The sequence below is a fragment of the Nannospalax galili genome, unplaced genomic scaffold, assembly GCF_000622305.1.
Source record: "Nannospalax galili isolate Female #2095 unplaced genomic scaffold, S.galili_v1.0 scaffold386, whole genome shotgun sequence".
NCBI lineage: Eukaryota > Metazoa > Chordata > Mammalia > Rodentia > Spalacidae > Nannospalax > Nannospalax galili.
Genome location: NW_008356676.1, coordinates 2488836 through 2507580, shown reverse-complemented (window position 1 = coordinate 2507580; position 18745 = coordinate 2488836). Strand labels below are relative to the sequence as shown.

Below are 18745 nucleotides of genomic sequence, written 5' to 3'. Positions count from 1 at the left end.
GTGAAAAACATTACCATTGAAATCTACCTGATGACTTTATATCCATGCTCAGGTGCCAAGTATCTCAGAAAGTAACCGATTGTGACTAGTAATAATCAGATATATAGAGATTAGAAATGCATGTGCAAACATCTTAATGTCAATGGCATTAAAAATGAATTTTTCTGCATGAAACTGTGTATTTTCATAATGAAATGGAGTTTTATTTTAAAGGTTAACACCTCATTTAATTTTATGTCTTATAGGGTTTATACTTAGTACAATATTGTGTAACTGTAATAATTCAACTGAAAACCTAAAAATTTACAGCCAATTTTGAAAGAGATGCATCTTAGCTCAGGAAATTGTTATTGAATACTGAATATGTCAATGCTGTTGTAATGAAATGCTTCTTCTAAGTATGTGGTTATTAAATAAATAATTTTAAAAAACGCATTGATTTGGACATTAAATTCTATTATTGTGCTATCTATAATAAATGTTCTCATTTTTACCATCAGAGATCCCATTTGGCTAAATAACTTTTCCAAATTCAAATGACTGAAGTGGCACTGTGAGGGCAGGGCTCTGTTCATGTTTTCCCAGTTCCACCCAGGTATGCAGTTTGAATATATGACAGACTGCTGAATTTCCAAGTCATTATCTTGTTTATCTTATTCTGTCTTCTCTCAGTATAAGGCTAATAATTTGGAGGAGAATAAAGCATCACTACTTTTGAGTTGCTGAAGTCACCAGAATTTACAGATGAAAAAAGTGCTTCGGGGCTGGGCGTGGTGGTGCATGCCTTTAGTCCCAGCACTAGGGAGGCAGAGGCAGGTGGATCTCTGAATTCAAGGCCAGTGATTTCCAGGACAGCTGAGGTTACAGGGAGACCCTGTCTCAAAAAGACCAAAAAAAAAAAAAAAAGTTTTCATTTCATTTGTATTACTATCTCTTGAGATTACTATTATTATTATTATTGATCTTCTTTGAGACAGGGTCTCCCTGTAGCCCCAGCTGGCCTAGAACTCACTATTTAAATCAGGCTGCTCTTTAATCCCAGCACTAGGGAGGCAGAGGCAGGAGGATCTCTGTGAGTTCAAGGCCAGCCTGGTCTACATAGTGAGTTCCAGGACTGCTGGGGCTACAAGGAGACCCTGTCACAAAAAGGCCAAAAAAAAAAAAAAAAAAAAAAGTGCTTCTAATGACTGTGCAAATTATAGTCTACAATTATCTCTACCCCAAGGAAAATTCACTTACCCTTCACATCTGCTGAAAGTTTATTTTTAGCAATATATAGTGGGTGGACAACTCATTGTTTCCAACCCAATCTCAAGTATGAGTTCAACCACCTTGTTTCTAGACTTTCACTCATAAGTGAGTACTCCAGCTGGAATTAACTTGCCTTGGCAAACAGTAACATGAAATGGCAAGAATTTCTCAGTTTACAACTGAGGATGACAATAAGTTTAAGCAGTTATATGTCTTCTTTAGAAAGTGACAACAACTCCAAGGTGGTCCAGTAGACTCCCAAAATTACTCAGGCTATTGCCACAGCCCTTGATGGCCTCCCAGAACTTGAAGGTAAGACCCTATTGCTAAAGATAAAACATATGTCAGACACAGGATTTGGAGAAGTAGAGCTGCAACTGGCCTGGAAGCCATTGCCCCTAAAGGTGAGCTCTCATAGCTTTGGAGAATGCTATGAAAGTGCCAAGGGAAAACATCTACAGATGATCCAGCACCAGCTTCAAGACCAAATAACCACACCAACAGCCAGCACAGCATACTCCACTGCTGCAGTAGTGGTGGCACTTTTGTCTTGAGGGCAATCAAGAGCTACCTAATTTGACTAAAAGCTCACTCAAAGGGAGGAAACTCAAGTGTGGTAACTGTAACATAACCTAAAACATGTGACTGGAGTGGTCATAGATCTTAGAGAAAACCCCAAAACTCTCACATCGCTAGACTAATGTGATTTCTTACTATGTGCAAAATATGTATCCTTATATTTACAGACAAATATCACAGTCACCACATCAAAGAAGCTCACTTTGCAGCAGTCAGAGACTATTATATTACCAAGTACCACAACTGGTCATACACAGACATTGTCTATGAATTTTCCCAGGCCTAAGGGACACATCTGCAATGCAACCTCTACACTTAAGGCTCATGGAACATAGAACAGGGATAAAGAAGAGGACACTAAGGAATTAGTTCTCAACAATGAAGCTTCCTCATGCAGTGCAGGGCCAGGAACACAAAAGGTCACAAATGGCCAAAGTGTAGAGATCAAGAGTCTCCTAAATAACAGTCCTTCGACAGGGCCCCTTTATTAAACTTCATACACCCAAGGCTCAGTGATCATCATGGAAGAGGGAGCGGAGAGATTGTAAAAGCCAGGGAGGATGGGCATGACCATATGGAAACAGAGTCCTACAAGCTCCTGGAAACCTGCTTATATGATTTTATGGCATAGGTGTCAGCATATACAAGTCCCATGCAAACTCAGGCAGAGAGTAACCCAGCATAGAATTGGGAAAATGAACAGCATTCTTATCTAAAGGAATGTTGGCACCTGATTGCTATTAGATGAAGAAGAGTTGATCTTCTTAAAACAAGGGACTCTAAATAGGCTGACTAGACTCAGCGGATGCACTTTATCCGGGGAATGGCTGCGGGCACTGACAACACAGTGGGCAGCAACATGGATGACAGAGTATATGGGCTCCAATGGGGGGCAGCTATGGGAGGGTGCCATTTGGGATGGGGGTATAAAGATGATTAAGATTGATTGGGATGTTCTGTATGAAATACACACACACACACACACACACACACACACACACAAATCAATAAAATAAAAGTAATTTAAAAAAAAAGAAAAAAGAAAAAAAAAAAAGAAAGAAAGTGCCACTATATAGTGAGTTCCAGGCCAGCTGGGGCTACAGGTATCTCTTGTAACAAAAACAAAAACAAAAACAAAAACAAAAACAAAAACAAAAAAAGGAGACCTCAGCAGACCATCTGAGAGTGCCTGGATCTAGACTCTTGTCTGGTGGTGAGCTTCCAAAAATCATACCATGCCTTAACCCCCTAACTGGAATTATGAGAGACCCTTCCACATCACCAGGAGTAGACCCCTCTGCCCTACAGTAGAGGAGGGGCTGAGACCTTAGCAAAAGGCCTGAGCATGCCTGAATCTGGCTTCCACCTGGTGTAGGGGCTGAGACCTCAGCAAACTGCCTGAGAGTGCCTGGAACTGGCCTCCACATGGTGGTGAGCTTCCCTAAATTGCACCATGCCCAACCCCCTAACTGGGACCATATGAGGCACCTCCCACTTCGCCAGGGCTAGACCCCTCTGCCCTACCAGCAGGGAAGAGGCTAAGACATTAGCAGACTGCCTGAGAGCTCCTGGATCTGGCCTCTGCCTGGTATAGGGGCTAAGACTGCAGCAGGCAGTCTGAGAGTGTCTGGATCCGGCCTTCTCTCTGTGCTACAGTAGGGGCTGAGACCTCAGAAGACTGCCTGAGAATACCTGGATCTGGCCTCCACGTGGTGGTGAGCCTCTCCAAATCGAGCCATGCCCAATACCCTAATAGTGAACATGTGAGGCCCCTCCGACTTTGCCAGGGTTAGACCTCTCTCCTCAATAGTAGGGGCTGAGGCATTAGCAGACTGCCTGAGAATGCTAAAATCAGGTTTCCCCTCCATGAACTTCACAAATTGTACTGTGAGTGCCTGCAAGCAAAGGTCCACACTTTAGAAATAAGCCTGAGTGTAGCTGACTGGAGCCTTACTTGGGCCTCTGTGGGAGCTCCTGAGTAGCTAATCTGAAGCCATCAGTTCCCTCCAAAAAAAACTCTGATAAAACCTGAAACCTAGAACAACCAGCTTTACATACCCAATAAAAAAACAACCAAGGGGGCTGGAGAGATAGCTCAGTGGTTAAGAGCACTGACTGCTCTTGCACCCACATGGGGGCTACGAACTGTCCTTAACTCCAATTCCAGGGGAATCTGACACCCTCTTCTGACCTCTGTAGCACTGCATGACATGGGTGCACTCACATCCATGCAGGCAATACACTCATACATATAAAATAAAAATAATAAAACATAAAAAAAACAACCAAGACACACCAGTAATACAAACAGAAGCAAACTTCAACTCAACAAAAAAGAAGGCTTGAGTTTCATATCAGAATCACAAATAATAAAAGAAATCTATATGTGAAAATCACAATGGAAAAATAATAATGTGGAAAACCAAAAACAGCATGTTCCTAACAAACTCCACCAGTCCTGTAGAAGAGTTTTACAAGGAGAACCTCCTAGAGATAACCCAGGATATAGAATTTAAAAGAACAATGATCAAGGAATTCAAAGAATTTAAAGAACACACAAACAAATCAAAGAACTAAAAGAAGACAGGGATAAATTTCTGACTAAATTCACAAATGAGATAGAAATATTGAAGAAAACTCAGGCTGAAATGGAGAAGGAAGTGCAAAATTCAATAAGCTAACATGAAGCAACAGGGGAAAGCCTCACCACTAGAATGAATGAAATGGAAAACAGAATATCAACACTGGAGGATAAAGTTGAAGAATTGGACCGCTCAAGCAAAGATTATAAAAAATTTAAAAAACAACAGGAATGGAATATGCAGGAGATATCAGACACCAGGACGTATCATAGGCATAGAGGAAGGAGAAGAATCTCAGGTTAATGGTATTAACCAGTTCTTAAACAAGATTGTAGAAGAGAATTTCTGAAAATTAAGAAAAGGCATCCCTATACAAATACAAGAAGTACATAGAACACCAAATAGACAGGACTAGAAAAGAAATTCCCCATGGCATATCATATTAAAAACACTAAGTGTACAGAACAAAGAATACTAACAGCTGCAAAAGAAAAACAAGTCACATAGAAAGGAAAACTCATCAGAATTACAGCTGACTTATTGATGCAAACTATGAAAACCAGCCGACCCTGGACCAAAGTATTCCCAGTTCTAAATGGCCATAGAGGCCAACCCAGAATACTTTACCCAGCCAAATGTCTATTATATATTAAACAGAAAGAAAAATCTTCCATGACACAAATAGGATGCAAGAATACATGTCCACAAAACCAGCCCTTCAAAGAATATTTGAAGCAATACAAAAAGTGAAGAAAGGAACAACCATATCCAAGGGGCAACAGAAAGAAACTAAATGAAGATACAATTGTGGAAATACAAAATTAGACAATGAATGCAAACAGTATTCAAAATGATGGCAACAAATACACATGCTTCAATAATAACTTTAAATATCAATGGACTGAACACCCCAGTCAAAAGACACAGGATAGTTGAATGGATTAAGAAACAAAATCCATCCTTTTGCTTTCTGCAAGAAGCCCATCTCACCTTCAAAAACAGGCATTACTTTATGGTGAAAGGATGGAAAAGAATATTTCAAGCAAATGGCACTAAGAAACAAGCAGGAGCTGCAATTCTAATATCTGACAAAATAGACTTTAAACTAAAATTAATCAGAAAAGATAAAGAGGGTCACTCCATTCTGATCAACAGAAAAATCAACCAAGAAGATATTACAATCATGAACATATAGGCACCAAACTCAGGCGCACCCTTTTTATATTGTTCATAAAAACAATACTACAGGACTTTAAGACACAGATTAACCCCAACTCAGTAATAGTAGGGGACATCAATACCCCACTGTCTCCATTAGACAGGTCAACCAGATAAAGAACAAACAGAGAGACATCTGAATTAAATGATACCACACAGCAAATGGACTTAACCGACATCTACTGAATATTCCACCCAAGCACCAAAGAATACACTTTCTATTCAGCACCCCATGGAATTTCTTAAAAATTGACCACATATTGGGGCACAAAAAAAATCTCAACAAATACAAAAAAATTGAAATAATTCCATGCATTCTATCTGACCATAATGCAATAAAGCTTAAAATCAACACCAGAAGCCCTAGTAACTACCCAAACTCATGATGATTAAACAACACACTCCTGAATGATGAGTAGGACAAAGAAGAAATTAAGAGGAAATAAAAGAATTTCTGGAATTCAATGAAAAGGACAATAAAACACAATGAAACCTCTAGGACACTTTAAAAGCAATCCTAAGAGGGAAGTCTATAGCTCTAAGTATCTAGATTAAAAAATTAGAAAGGGCACAAATAAATGACTTAACATTGCAACTCAAGAATCTCAAAAGGAAAGAACAAATGAAACACAAACCCAGCAGATGAGAAGAAATAACAAAAATCAGAGCAGAAATTAATGAAAAAGAAACAAAGAAAACAATAAAATGAATCAATAAAATCTAAGAGCTGGTTCTTTGAAAAACTAAACAAGATAGATAGACCCTTAGTCCAGTTAACCAAAAGAAAGAAGGAACAACTCCAAATTACCAATATCAGAGATGATGTGGGAAACATCACAACAGACAACAAAAGATCCAGAACATTAAAGGGAATACTTTAAAAACCTATACTCTATTCAATTTGAAAACCTTAAATGAATGGATACCTAACATCATGGGAACCACCAGAATTAATCCAAGAAGAGATCAACAGTTTAAACAGACCTATAGCGTAGAAGGAAATCAAAACAGTAATACAAAACATCCCAACTGAAAAACGCCCAGGACCAGATGGATTTACAAAGCTTTACCAGACATTTAAAGAAGACCTCCAACAATACTACTTAAATTATTCAAAAAGATAGAAACAGAGGTTTCTATCTCCCAAATTCCTTCTATGAAGCCAGCATCACTCTAATACCAAAACCAGGTAAAGACACAACCAAAAAAGAAAACTATAGACCCATATCTTTAATGAACATAGATGCAAAAATTTACAAAGCTCTACCAGACACTTAAAGAAGACCTCCAACAATACTACTTAAATTATTCAAAAAGATAGAAAAAGAGGTTTCTATATCCCAAATTCCTTCTATGAAGCCAGCATCACTCTAATACCAAAACCAGGTAAAGACACAACCAAAAAAGAAAACTATAGACCCATATCTTTAATGAACATAGATGCAAAAATTCTCAACAAAACACTTGCAAACCTTATACAAACATACATCAAAAAGACCATTCACAATGATCAAGTAGGCTATATTCCAGAGATGCAGGGATGGTTCAATATATGCAAGTCAATAAACATCATAAATCATATAAATGGACTCAAAGACAAATGCCACATAATCATCTCAATAGATGCAGAAAAGGGCTTCAACAAAATTCAGCACGCATTCATCATAAAAGTTCTAAAGGTGGGGAGGGGGGAAGCTAGAGAGACAGCTCAGTGGTTAAGAACACTGGTTATTCTTGCAGAAGACCCGGGTTCAAATCCCAGCATCCACATGGCAGCTAACAACTGTCTGTAACTCTAGTTCCAGGGGATCCTATAGCCTCTTCTGTCCTGCATGGGCACTACATGACATGGGTGCACTTACCCATACACATAAAATTAAAAAATATATGTGTGTGTGTATGTGTGCATGTGTATGTGTGCATGTGTGTGTGTGCGTGTGTGTGTGTGTGTGTGTGTGTGTGTGTGTGTGTAGTTCTAAAGGGAACAGGACTGGAGTGAACATACGTCAACATAACTAAAGCTATATACAACAAACCCACAGCCAACACCATTCTAAATGGAAAAAAAACTGGAAGCAGTGCCATTAAAATCAGGAACCAGACAAGGATGTCCACTATTTCTATTCCTTTTCAATATATTGCTTGAAAGTCTTGCCAGAGCAATAAGACAAGAGAAGGAAGTTAAAGGAGTACTAATTGGAAAAGAAGAGGTCAAATTATCCCTTTTTGCAGATGATATGATACTATATGTAAGAGATCCCAAAAATTCCACTAGAACACTCCTAGAACTGATCAACACTTTCAGTAAAATGGCATGTCACAAAATTAATCTACGAAAATCAGTAACCTTTCTATATACCAATAACAAGCAATCAGAGAATGAGTACAGGGAAACCCTTCTGTTCACAATAGCCTCAAAAAAACATCAGAATAAATCTGACAAAAGGCATCAAAGATCTCTACAATGAAAAATTTAAGTCTTTAAAGAAAGAGATTGAGGAAGACGTCAGAAGATGAAAGGATCTCCCATGCTCATGGATTGGAAGAATTAATATTGTGAAAATGGCCATCCTACCAAAGCAATATATATATTCAATGGAATCTCAATAAAAATCCCCATGACCTACTACACAGAATTAGAAAAAGCCATTCTTAAATTCATATGGAAGCACAAAAGACCTGGATAACCAAAGCAACCCTGAGCACAAAGAGCAGTGCTGGGAGGATTACTATGCCAGATCTCAACATATACTGCAGAGCTATAGTCATAAAACCAGCATGGTACTGGCACAGAAATAGACTCTTAGATCAATGGAACATAATTGAAGACCCAAACCCGAGTAAACACAATTTCAGCCACCTGATATTTGACAAAGGTGTCAAGAACACACAATGGAGGAAAGGCAGCATCTTCAACAAATGGTGCTGGCAAAACTGGACCTCCACCTATAGAAGAATGAAACTAGATCCTTATCGTTCACCTTGCACAAAAGTCAACTCCAAATGGATCAAAGACCTTAATGTGAAGCTGGAAACTCTGAAACTATTAGAAGAAAACATTGGCAGTAACCTACAATATATAGATGTAGGAAAGGACTTCTGAATTGGACACCAGTTGCTCAGGAATTAAGGTCAACAATCAATAAGTGGGACGTTGTTAAACTAAAAAGCTTCTGTACAGTGAAAGAATCAAGAAAGTAAAGAGAAAAACCACAGAGTGGGGAAAAATATTCACCAGTGACACAACTGACAGAGGTTTAACAGCCAGAATATGTAAAAACTCAAAATATAAAGAATGAAGAAAACAAATGACCCAAATAAAAGATGAGCTAAAGATCTAAACAGAGAGTTAGCAAAGGAAGAAATAAAAATGGCTAAGAAACATATCAAAAAGTGTTCAACATAGTAATTAGGGAAATGCAAATTTAAACCACCTTAAGGTATCATCTTACTCCAATCAGACTGGCTGATGTCAGGAGCACAAATGATACCATACTCTGGTGAGGATGTGGAATGCTCATTCACTGCTGGTGGGATTGCAAACTTGTGCAACCCCTATGGAAAGCAGTGTGGAGAACTCTTAAAAAACCAAAAATGAACCTACATTATGACCTGGTTATACTACTCCTTGGCATATACCCAAAGGACTCATCCTATTGCAGAGACACTTGTCTAACCATGTTTGTTGCTGCTCTTTTCACAATAGCTAAGAGATGGAAGCAACCTAAGGGCCCCTCTACTGAAGCATGGTTAAAGAAAATGTGGGACATTTACACAAAGGAGTTCTACTCATTGGTAAAGAAAGACAAAGTCATGAAATTTGCAAGTAAATGGATGGAACTAGAAACTGTTATACTAAGTGAAGCAACACAGACAATATATTCTCCCTCACTTATGGATCCTAGCACCAAATCCTTATAAGTGAGTACATATCCTGATGTAACTGCAGGAAGCAGGAAAATGGAAGGAATCCAGGGAGGTAAAGGAAAAGAAAGAATTCAGGAGAGAATAGTAGGAGACCAGAGCTACTAAGGGAGAAATGTGTAAAAAGGGGGTAGTTAAGGGGCAGTGGGAGAAGGAGGGCTATACAAAGAACTATGGGAATAAAGGGGAAGAAGGAGTTCAAAAGAGACGGGACCATAGCATACAAAAATTATCAAGGGAGAAATGGGGAAAAGGGGGACACTTTAAATGAGAAGAGTGGGGGGAAGACAAGACAGGTAGAGAAAGAGGAGAGATAAATAGTGCCTAGCTAGTATAAAATACCAGAGGGAATCATATTATTTCAAAAACCTACTGAAAAATTACACATACAATATCCCTCCATAAGTCCATGATTATAGCTGAAGACTATATAACAAGAAACAGTGCCAGACAGGAGAAGCCTTCCTTTGAATTGTTGGCCAGGGTATTCCAAGAGACTCCCGAAATTACACAGGCTATTACCACAGTCCTTGATTGCCTCCAAGAATTTGATGGTGAGACCCTATTGCTGAAGACAGGACATGCTTTGGCATAGGATTTGGAGTAACGGAGCTGGAACCGACCTGGAAGCCACCTCTCCTGACGGCTAGCTCTCATAGCTTTGGAGAGCACTAAGAAAGCTGGTAAGGGAGAACATCAATCAATGGCCCAACTCTAGCTTCAAGGCCTAAAAACCACATCAATGACCAGCACAGCAAAGGACACTGGCACAGTAGTGGTGCTTCTATCTTGGGGATAATCAACAGTTACCTAATTGGACTTAAAGCCCAGTGAATGGGAGGAAACTCATGTCTGGTACTGTAAACCTAGCCAAATACACATAGCTGGAGAGGACATAGATCTTAGAGAAAACCCCCAAGACTCTCATATCCCTAGACAAATGTTATTTCTTACTATTTGTGCAAAATATGGATCCTTAAATTTATAGACAAGTATTCCAGTCACCACCCATCAAAGTAGCTTCTTTTTCGACAGAGATAATTACAGAGTTCTACAATTGGTCACACACAGAGATTCTCTGTGAATTGCCCAAGCCTAAGTGGCACATCTAGGATTCAACCTCTACACCTAAGACTGAGGGAACACAGAACAAGGGATGAACAGAACACTAATGCATCTTTCAATTCTCATCAATGAAGTTCCCTCATGCAATAGAGGGTCAGAAACACAAAAGGCACAAATGGCCAAAATGCAGAGAATAAGAATCTGCAAAGTGTGTCTGCAAACTTAGGCAGACAGAAACCCAGCACAGAACTGTGGAAACGAACAGCAAGCCCCAATCTTAGTTGAAGAATTATTGGCAGCTGATTATGGCTGGGTGACAAAGAACTGTTCTTGAAGGGAGAGACTCTAGATAAGCTGATTAAACATTGGTGGATGGATTTGCGCTGAGGGACAGCTTGGGACACTAACTTTACATAATAGGCCTTAATACAAATGACATAATGTATGAACTCTAGTTGGGGGGGGGCTATGGAAGCATGCCAAAGGGGAAGAAGGAGAAAGGGATTATCAAGACGATTTTCTGTATGAAATACACAAAAATTCAATAAAAAAAGTTAAAAAAGAAAGTGCCAACAACTATCTTATAATTGAACCTCCTAATGTTTTAATTTTTAAAGCTGTGCAAGAATACTAAAAAGTTATTTTTAAATCATAAGCCTACTTTTTAAAACACTTCAATTCTACTTATATACATGTGTTAACAGTGAAAATACCGCTTCGTTTCCAAATGAAAATAAAGATATAGTTTATAAAAAGCAAGTAAAAAAAATCAGTAATGGAAGTTTGTATATTAAAGACACTTTTTAAAATTTGTTAATATAGAAGATATGCTATACCCATTAAATTACTTAGGTTCCAAATTCCCATAAAAATTGCTAACTAATCACTAATATAGTATCATACAGAAAAAAATGTATGCATTAGCAACTGATGCCCACTCATTCTTCCTGAAAAGAAAATGAACTCATTAATAATACATACCAGTACACTAATAATTTCCAGCACAACTCCATCTTGTGCTTCTACCATAAAAGGGAAATACTTGTTTCTCTTTGAGAAATTCTTGAAACATTAATAACTTATTTGTAATGGCATCTATTTATGATGTTTTTATAAGGACTTCAAAAAAGATGATCTATACACACTTAGGAAAAAATACACATTGCTATATTAATCACTGATTTACATTTAGCAACTTTATTCTAAATAGTGCCTCCTTTTAGAGAATAAAGTCTAGTAATTTGCATTATGAATATAATCATTTCTTGTGAATCTATGACAACTGACTATATTTGGTAGACAAAAATGGCATAAGATTCACTGCCAATAAGCTGCCCATTTAAAAAAATCATTTTCCAGTGAATAAACTCTGTCAACTACCTTCTGGTTAGCAGCATATTTGGCTTGTGCTTATACATGGCAGGTGACTAGTCCATGTGAAACATATCTGACTGGTCTCACTATCTCTTTCATTTGTGAAGCTGAAGTAAGTTCCCCTAGATCCACCTTAGTGTGAGTTTAGAAGCCTATCATGAAGAAAGCTATATGGTGTCAAAAATTAGAACATCTTAGTACAATGAACATTATCCTCTATGTGGTTTTCACATCTGTACACTGATTTGGCACTGGATTATGAAATAAGGAGACCGATAGTAATTCAACAAAAGGACAGAGACTGTTAAAGAAACAAATATTTCCCTTTATTTGAGTGTATTACATCTACTTGTGGGATATTCAAAATAATTGAAATTCTCAATTTACAGGACTATAAATAATGCTACTTAACTGAAACCAGCCAGCAAATAGATTTGAAGAGCTTTACTAATGGAATGGATTTCCATACCAGCTCAGTTTAGTAGTGTCTATAGCAGATTAGGAACTACTGATATTTAAAGTCAGAAGACTAAGGCTCAAGACATTTATCAACAGTGGATTCCTTACTCCTTTGCCAGGTGCACATTGGTGGGTTTTGCTCCAATAGGTATCCCATATTTATGTAAAGTATTGATCAAAATCTCTCTCATGTCGTTGTTGTATGAATCAAAGTCAAACACATTCCGAACCACATTGGAGAGACCTTCGGTGGGAAATTTCTGAATGGAAAAAAAGAATTCCTTATTACATCTGAGATAAAGTATACAACATAAAAATTTAGAAAACTGATAGAGCAATAATGAACAATGAACATGTAATGAACTTTACGAGAAATGCATTAGCCCCATAAGATAACCAGAGGGCCAGAATACATGCACTTTTCTATTTAGCAGTGGCTAATAGAACTTATTTTAAAATACAGAGCATGTTGGGGAGAAGCAGTGCTTCCTTCAGATCTCGGGGCAGTGTTCAGACACTGCTGCTCCTTCTAAAACCCCCTGCTTGTTGCTGTTCACAACAGTCAAGAAATGGAACAGACCTAGAAGCCCACTGACAGATGAATGTATAAAAAATGTGGTATATACACACAGAATGGGTTTTTATGCAGCCATAAAGAAGAATGAGATTATGGCACTGGCATGAACACAAATGGAATTGGAGATTACCAGATGATGTGAAATAAGTCAGAATTAGAGAGACCAATATTTCAAGTTTTCACCCATATGCAGAACACACATATTAAACACATGAAACTTAGGAAACACACCAATACACACAGGACATGAAAGTAGATGGGGGACATTTTCAAGGAGGAGGAGGCGCATAAAAGGCAGTACTAGGGAGGGAAAGACAAAATATCACATGTTCTCTTATATGCACAACCTAATTTTAACTGTATAGACATATATATGGTAAGAAAGCAGAAAGAGGGCCGTTTAGGGGGAAGAAGGGGATCAGAAAGAGGGCAGGAAGGATGATGGGGGATGAGAGTAGAGGGTGAATAAGGACAAGGTACAATGATATGCATGTATGAAAATCTTCTAATGAAGCCATTATTCTGTACTCTAAATAAAAGTCATTTAAAAAGAAGAGAATACCAGATTGATCAATTTAAAAATATCAGGTAAGTAAAAGAAAGTGTTGAATATCAACACAGATACCTATAGAAAACTCAGTCTATGAGTAAGTGCAAAAATAAGATAGAAAGGAAGTGCATCAGATACACAGGAACTAGAGGGTGGAGTTGCTACACGAGGCTGTCCGGAGGAGTACAGGTGAGGAAAGAAGATCCAGGAGGCAGTGCTGGCACCCTCCACCAGCTCTGTCTGCATGTTCTTCAGCTGTTGCCACCAAGCTGGGCGCTGGCCTCATGGTTTCATAGGAAGAAAGAAGCTTTCTCCTCTTCTTCCCATAGATATAGATAGAGCAGAGTTTTGTGGATTTGTAGGACAGAACGTGCTATTTCCATGGCTACAGTATGGTATTATTAAGCCAAGTGGACTAACACTTTCATCACTTTGCATCCTTTTTCAGTAAAATAATCATTTAAAATCTACTGTCTTAGCAACTTTGAAATATACATTCTATTATTATTAGCTGCTCTATAGTCATCGTACTGTGTAATAGATCTCAAAAACCTACTTTTTGTGTGTAACTAAAACTTTGTGCCTTTAATAAACATTTCCCTCTTTTATGCCTCAGCATTCTGTTTCTGTTTTTGTTTTTTAAAGGTTTTCCTGAAGGGTTAGGCATGGGAGAGAACTTAATAATCATAAGGATGTGGCTTTAACCTGGAGACCATTATTTGTTATATAAGTAGAGTTTACATGAATTTTTGTTCTCCTTGCCAAGTGGACCAGACACTGTACATGGGTGACAAGAATTTCATTATCCTGCCCATTTACTCTATTATTATTATTATTATTATTATTATTAATTTATTTAATTTTGGTCTTTTAGAGACAGGGTCTCCCTACAGGGCTACAGCATAGACTAAGCTGGCCTTGAACTCCCAAAGATCTGCTTGCCTCTGCCTCCCAAGTGCTGGGATTAAAGGTGTGCACCACCATGTTGGGCCCACTTACTCTATTTTGTTATAGGTGTATGATCAATTAATTCTTGCTCTGTGTTGTATCTTCATGTCATTTGTTTCAAAAATGAAAACATTTCCTACCCAGAAACCACAAGCTGGTTGGAAAAAGCCAAACAACAGGACAGGAAGGTTTCCTCATTGTCTTATCCCCCCACCCCGCAACTCCACCTCAAATACAACCCCACCACCAAATTTCTTAGCTGCTTAGGATGACTACAGCATAGAACCTTGCCAAAGACAATTCAAAGACTAAAGTGACAATGTTCATTGGTCTTCCAGTTAGGACTTCGCTTACAGGCACTTCAAATCATGCCACCCGACTGAGTCACTGTAGAACGGAAACACTAGTTATGAACTGTACAGTCTGGAAAAGACAGTTGCTTCTTCTAAATATCTGTGCACAGGTGTGTGCCGTACCTGCAAATGTTTGACAATGTTGACCACTTCTCTGGTGGAATAAGGATAGTTAATAACCCCCTGGTCAGCCAAATTCCTCAGCTCTCCGAAGGCTGCCACAAGCTTCTGAAGGATAGGTTCAGACACATTTGGTCCATACTGTTTGAGCATCTCAAGTTCTGAATGTGGCTTGGGGTTATCAATGGCATGGCAGCTAAAAATGTCGCCTAAGGGAAGGAGAGAGAAGATTCATATTCAGTAAGTGGTCAATCCAATAATGCTGCAGGGGAAAATGCAATGGTCATTAAAAACCAGTGGTTGCTTGGCATAGCACAGAAAGCCCATCTGACAACAGCATGCTACAGATAGGAAAGCAAATAACTGAACCAGAAGAAAAGTAGATGGTGTGCGGTTTGTTTTGGATGAGTTTATTCTGCATGAGTTCGTTTCTAGTAAAAGTTACATAATATTTGAACATATGCTTCCTAGAAGATTTTAAAATACAAAAGGGGAGAAACCTTTGTCTTTGCCAAAGTCTCTCTCTCCAAAGGCACTCAATGGTAACAGTTAGTGCAGTTATTTTTGCCAGACCTGCAATGATACATTTAAAATACAAATGCATGTGGGACTGAAGAGATGGCTCAGTTATTAAGAACACTGGCTGCTCTTGCAGAGGATCCAGGTTTGGTTCCCAGCACCCATATGGTGGCTAACAACCATCCTTAACTCCAGTTCCAGGGATTTGACACCTTCTTCTGACCTCTTCAGGTACTGCACAACATGGGTACACTTACATACTTGCAGGCAATACACCCACACACATAAAATAAAAATAATAAATTAAAAATTATGAATGAAGTCTGGTGTGGTGGCACATACTTGTAGTCCCAGCACTTGGGAGGAAGACGCAGGTGGATCTCTGTGAGTACAAGGCCAGCCTGGTCTACATAGTGAATTCCAGGCTAGCTGGGGCATATACCACCATGCCTGGCCTTAGACTGCCCTTTTAACATCAGAAATTATATACATCCATCTGACCCAAATGCTTCTTTAAACTACAAGAGGAAATTAGAATCATCACACTCCAATCAAGTTGTAGCTTATACAGACTGCTAGAATACACCTTTAAGTTAGTTTTAGAAAATGAAGCCTGCAGAGATATAGCCTAAATTAAAATAAAGAAATGTAAAAAATATTTCATCTGTAATTTCAGCAACTAAGAATAGTTTATGCTCAAATAATTTATGCTCTGAAGGATGAATTTTTGATGTATAAGTTTGTACAATTCCATTGATTCATAATCTAAGAGAGTAGGTACCAAAAGGAGTTAGAGTAACAGACTTATGCTATTAATATGTTTATTGTGGAAAAAAGGACAAGCAGAATAAGATCTCATTTTGATTTAGAAACCATGTGAACATACAGCTATTACATGTGCACATGTTGGCATGCCTGTGTATACCAAAAGTAATTGAATAAAATGGTAGCATCATAGCAGACTAAAGTTTTCAAATATAAATATACAGAATACCTTTTGCCTTTTTCTGAAAATGAAATTTAACACTAATGTAAAAAGATACTAGGTCTCTCCTCTCAGTCATCAATGTATGCTATGTACAATCCTAGGCACATTATATACATCAATGAATTTTTTAAAATTCCTGTTCTCATGGAGTTTATATTCTGAGGCGGGGACATAAATGATAAAGATAAATATTGAAAATGTATGTTTCAAAGAAAAAGCACAGACATGGTATAGATAACAGAAGCGGTCAGTTACATGGACTTCATTGAGAAGGTAACATCTGGGCAAATGTAGCTATCTGGAAGAATATTCTAAGTGGTCAATGGAGCTAGCAAAAAGGCTCCAAGGCAAGCATACTGGACACATGGAAGAATGAAGCAAGAGAACAGAGGGACTACAATAGAATGAGTGATGGGGAGAGTGCCCATGGCAGTGTACGGCATGAGGTCAGAGACAAGATATGGGAGACATCACACAGGACACTGAAAACTATCGCCTATAGCTCAGCATCTGAGAGCTGAACTTAAACTCACAGGGAAATGGGGAGTAAGGGGGACTTTAAACAGTGGGGTGGACTGCTGTGGAGAGCAGAAAACAAGGTAGTGGGAGAAAAACATCTACTCATGAGTCTGTAGATCTCTAGCACAGGTCTTCCAAGGATGTCACAGAGCAACAGACTTGGAAAACAGTTTTTCTGAAACATGGCTAGGAATGCTTATTATCAAGTTTAGGTCATCTTAGCTCACATCCTTCTGTAAAAAATCCCACTAGAGGAGTAGGAATTACCTGGCTCTTTTCATGTTGCCCTGGGGCTTGAGCAATCATCACAAATGCTGATTCCCTGACTACTGCTTTGTGTGTGTGTGTGTGTGTGTGTGTGTGTGTGTGTAGACAGGATCTCATATAACACAGGCTGGCTTTGAACTCCTTATCCCCTGATTCCACCTCCCAAATGCTGGTATGTGCCACCATATCTGGCTCTTCTGATTACTGCATTTCTGGCAGAAATAATCCCTCCCTTGTCTCTGATTCAGGAGTCCTGATATGTAATTGTAAGAGGCTAACTTATTAGGTGAAAGGTGAGGTAAAATCTTAGAGCCTTCACAGATCAGGACAAAAGACAATAGTGAAAAAAAAAACCTATTAGGGAGTAATTATAAATAATCAAGATGAGAGAAGATGGTAACTCTGATCAGAATGGAGGATAATGACAGTGATGATAATTCTGAATATATTGTGAGAGCCAGTAAGATTTCCTCACAGATGGCAAGAAATATAAAAGAGGAAAATCAGGGTTGAGGAGAAAGATCAATTCATTGTGAAAATACTAGATCAAAGCTAAGGAGCTGATGATAGGCAGTGGATGGAGTCTGCTGTTCATCAGAGATTTGGCCAGAGATAAATGCTTATCAGTAACAGGTATTTAAATGACACTATAACAGGGCATGGCATGGTCTGATTTTATCAAGGGAATGACTGTAGACAGATAAGAGGACCAGAGCATTCTATGAAGGATTTGATGAAGGAGCTGAGAAAGAGTGGTCATTAACATAGGAAAAGAAGCCAAAAAGCACTTGAAGGAGCATGTGGTTGTTTAAATAAGAATGTCCCCCACAGGCTTCAAGTATTTGGACATTTTGTCCCCAGTTGGTAGCACCATTTTGGGAGGCTTTTGAAGGTGTGGCCTTGCTGAAGGAAGCACGTCACTAGGGACAGGCTTTAAGAGTCCTTAAGCCTTCCAGGATTTTCTGTCACTATTTGCTTCCTGTGCCTGCTTGATGATGTCATCCTTTGACTTTCTGCCCTGGCCACCTCTGCCACCATGCTTCACCTGTCATTATGGACTCTTATGCTTTTGAAACTGTAAACCAAATAAACTCTTCCTTCTTATCATAACAACAGGAAAGCAGCAATACAGAAGTTGGTACCAGAAGCTGGGCTGTTGAAGTGAAGAACTTGACCATGTGGGGTTTTGGAGGAGTATGGAAGACTTTGGAAGTTTGGACTAGAAAAGCAGTTGAATGCTGTTAAGCAGAGCTTAATGGGCCATTCTACTAGGAACCTGGAAGAAAGTAGTGCTGAGAACAATGCAGTTCCAGGAGGAAATAAGAACTTAAACAGCAAGTGGGATATTTTGGTGAAGACTCTGGCTGTTCTCTGACCACTCTATATGCTTGCCTGAACCCAAATTGAAAAGTAATGGACTAATTTCTTCGGCAGAGGAAATTTCGAGACAGC

General features: G+C 38.7%; 1 protein-coding gene across 2 annotated transcripts in view; it reads right to left on the bottom strand.

The window, feature by feature from the left end:
• Window positions 1-18745, bottom strand: part of Vwa8 (von Willebrand factor A domain containing 8) — a 438392-nt gene that overhangs the window by 168024 nt on the left and 251623 nt on the right. For both annotated transcript variants that reach the window (XM_008854688.3, XM_017794762.2), the window contains exons 25-26: window positions 15004-15209; window positions 12561-12712 (exon numbers count right to left, since the gene is read on the bottom strand). In XM_008854688.3, coding sequence (XP_008852910.1) covers window positions 12561-12712; window positions 15004-15209 — 358 coding nt within the window. The remainder of the gene's footprint in view (window positions 1-12560; window positions 12713-15003; window positions 15210-18745) is intronic.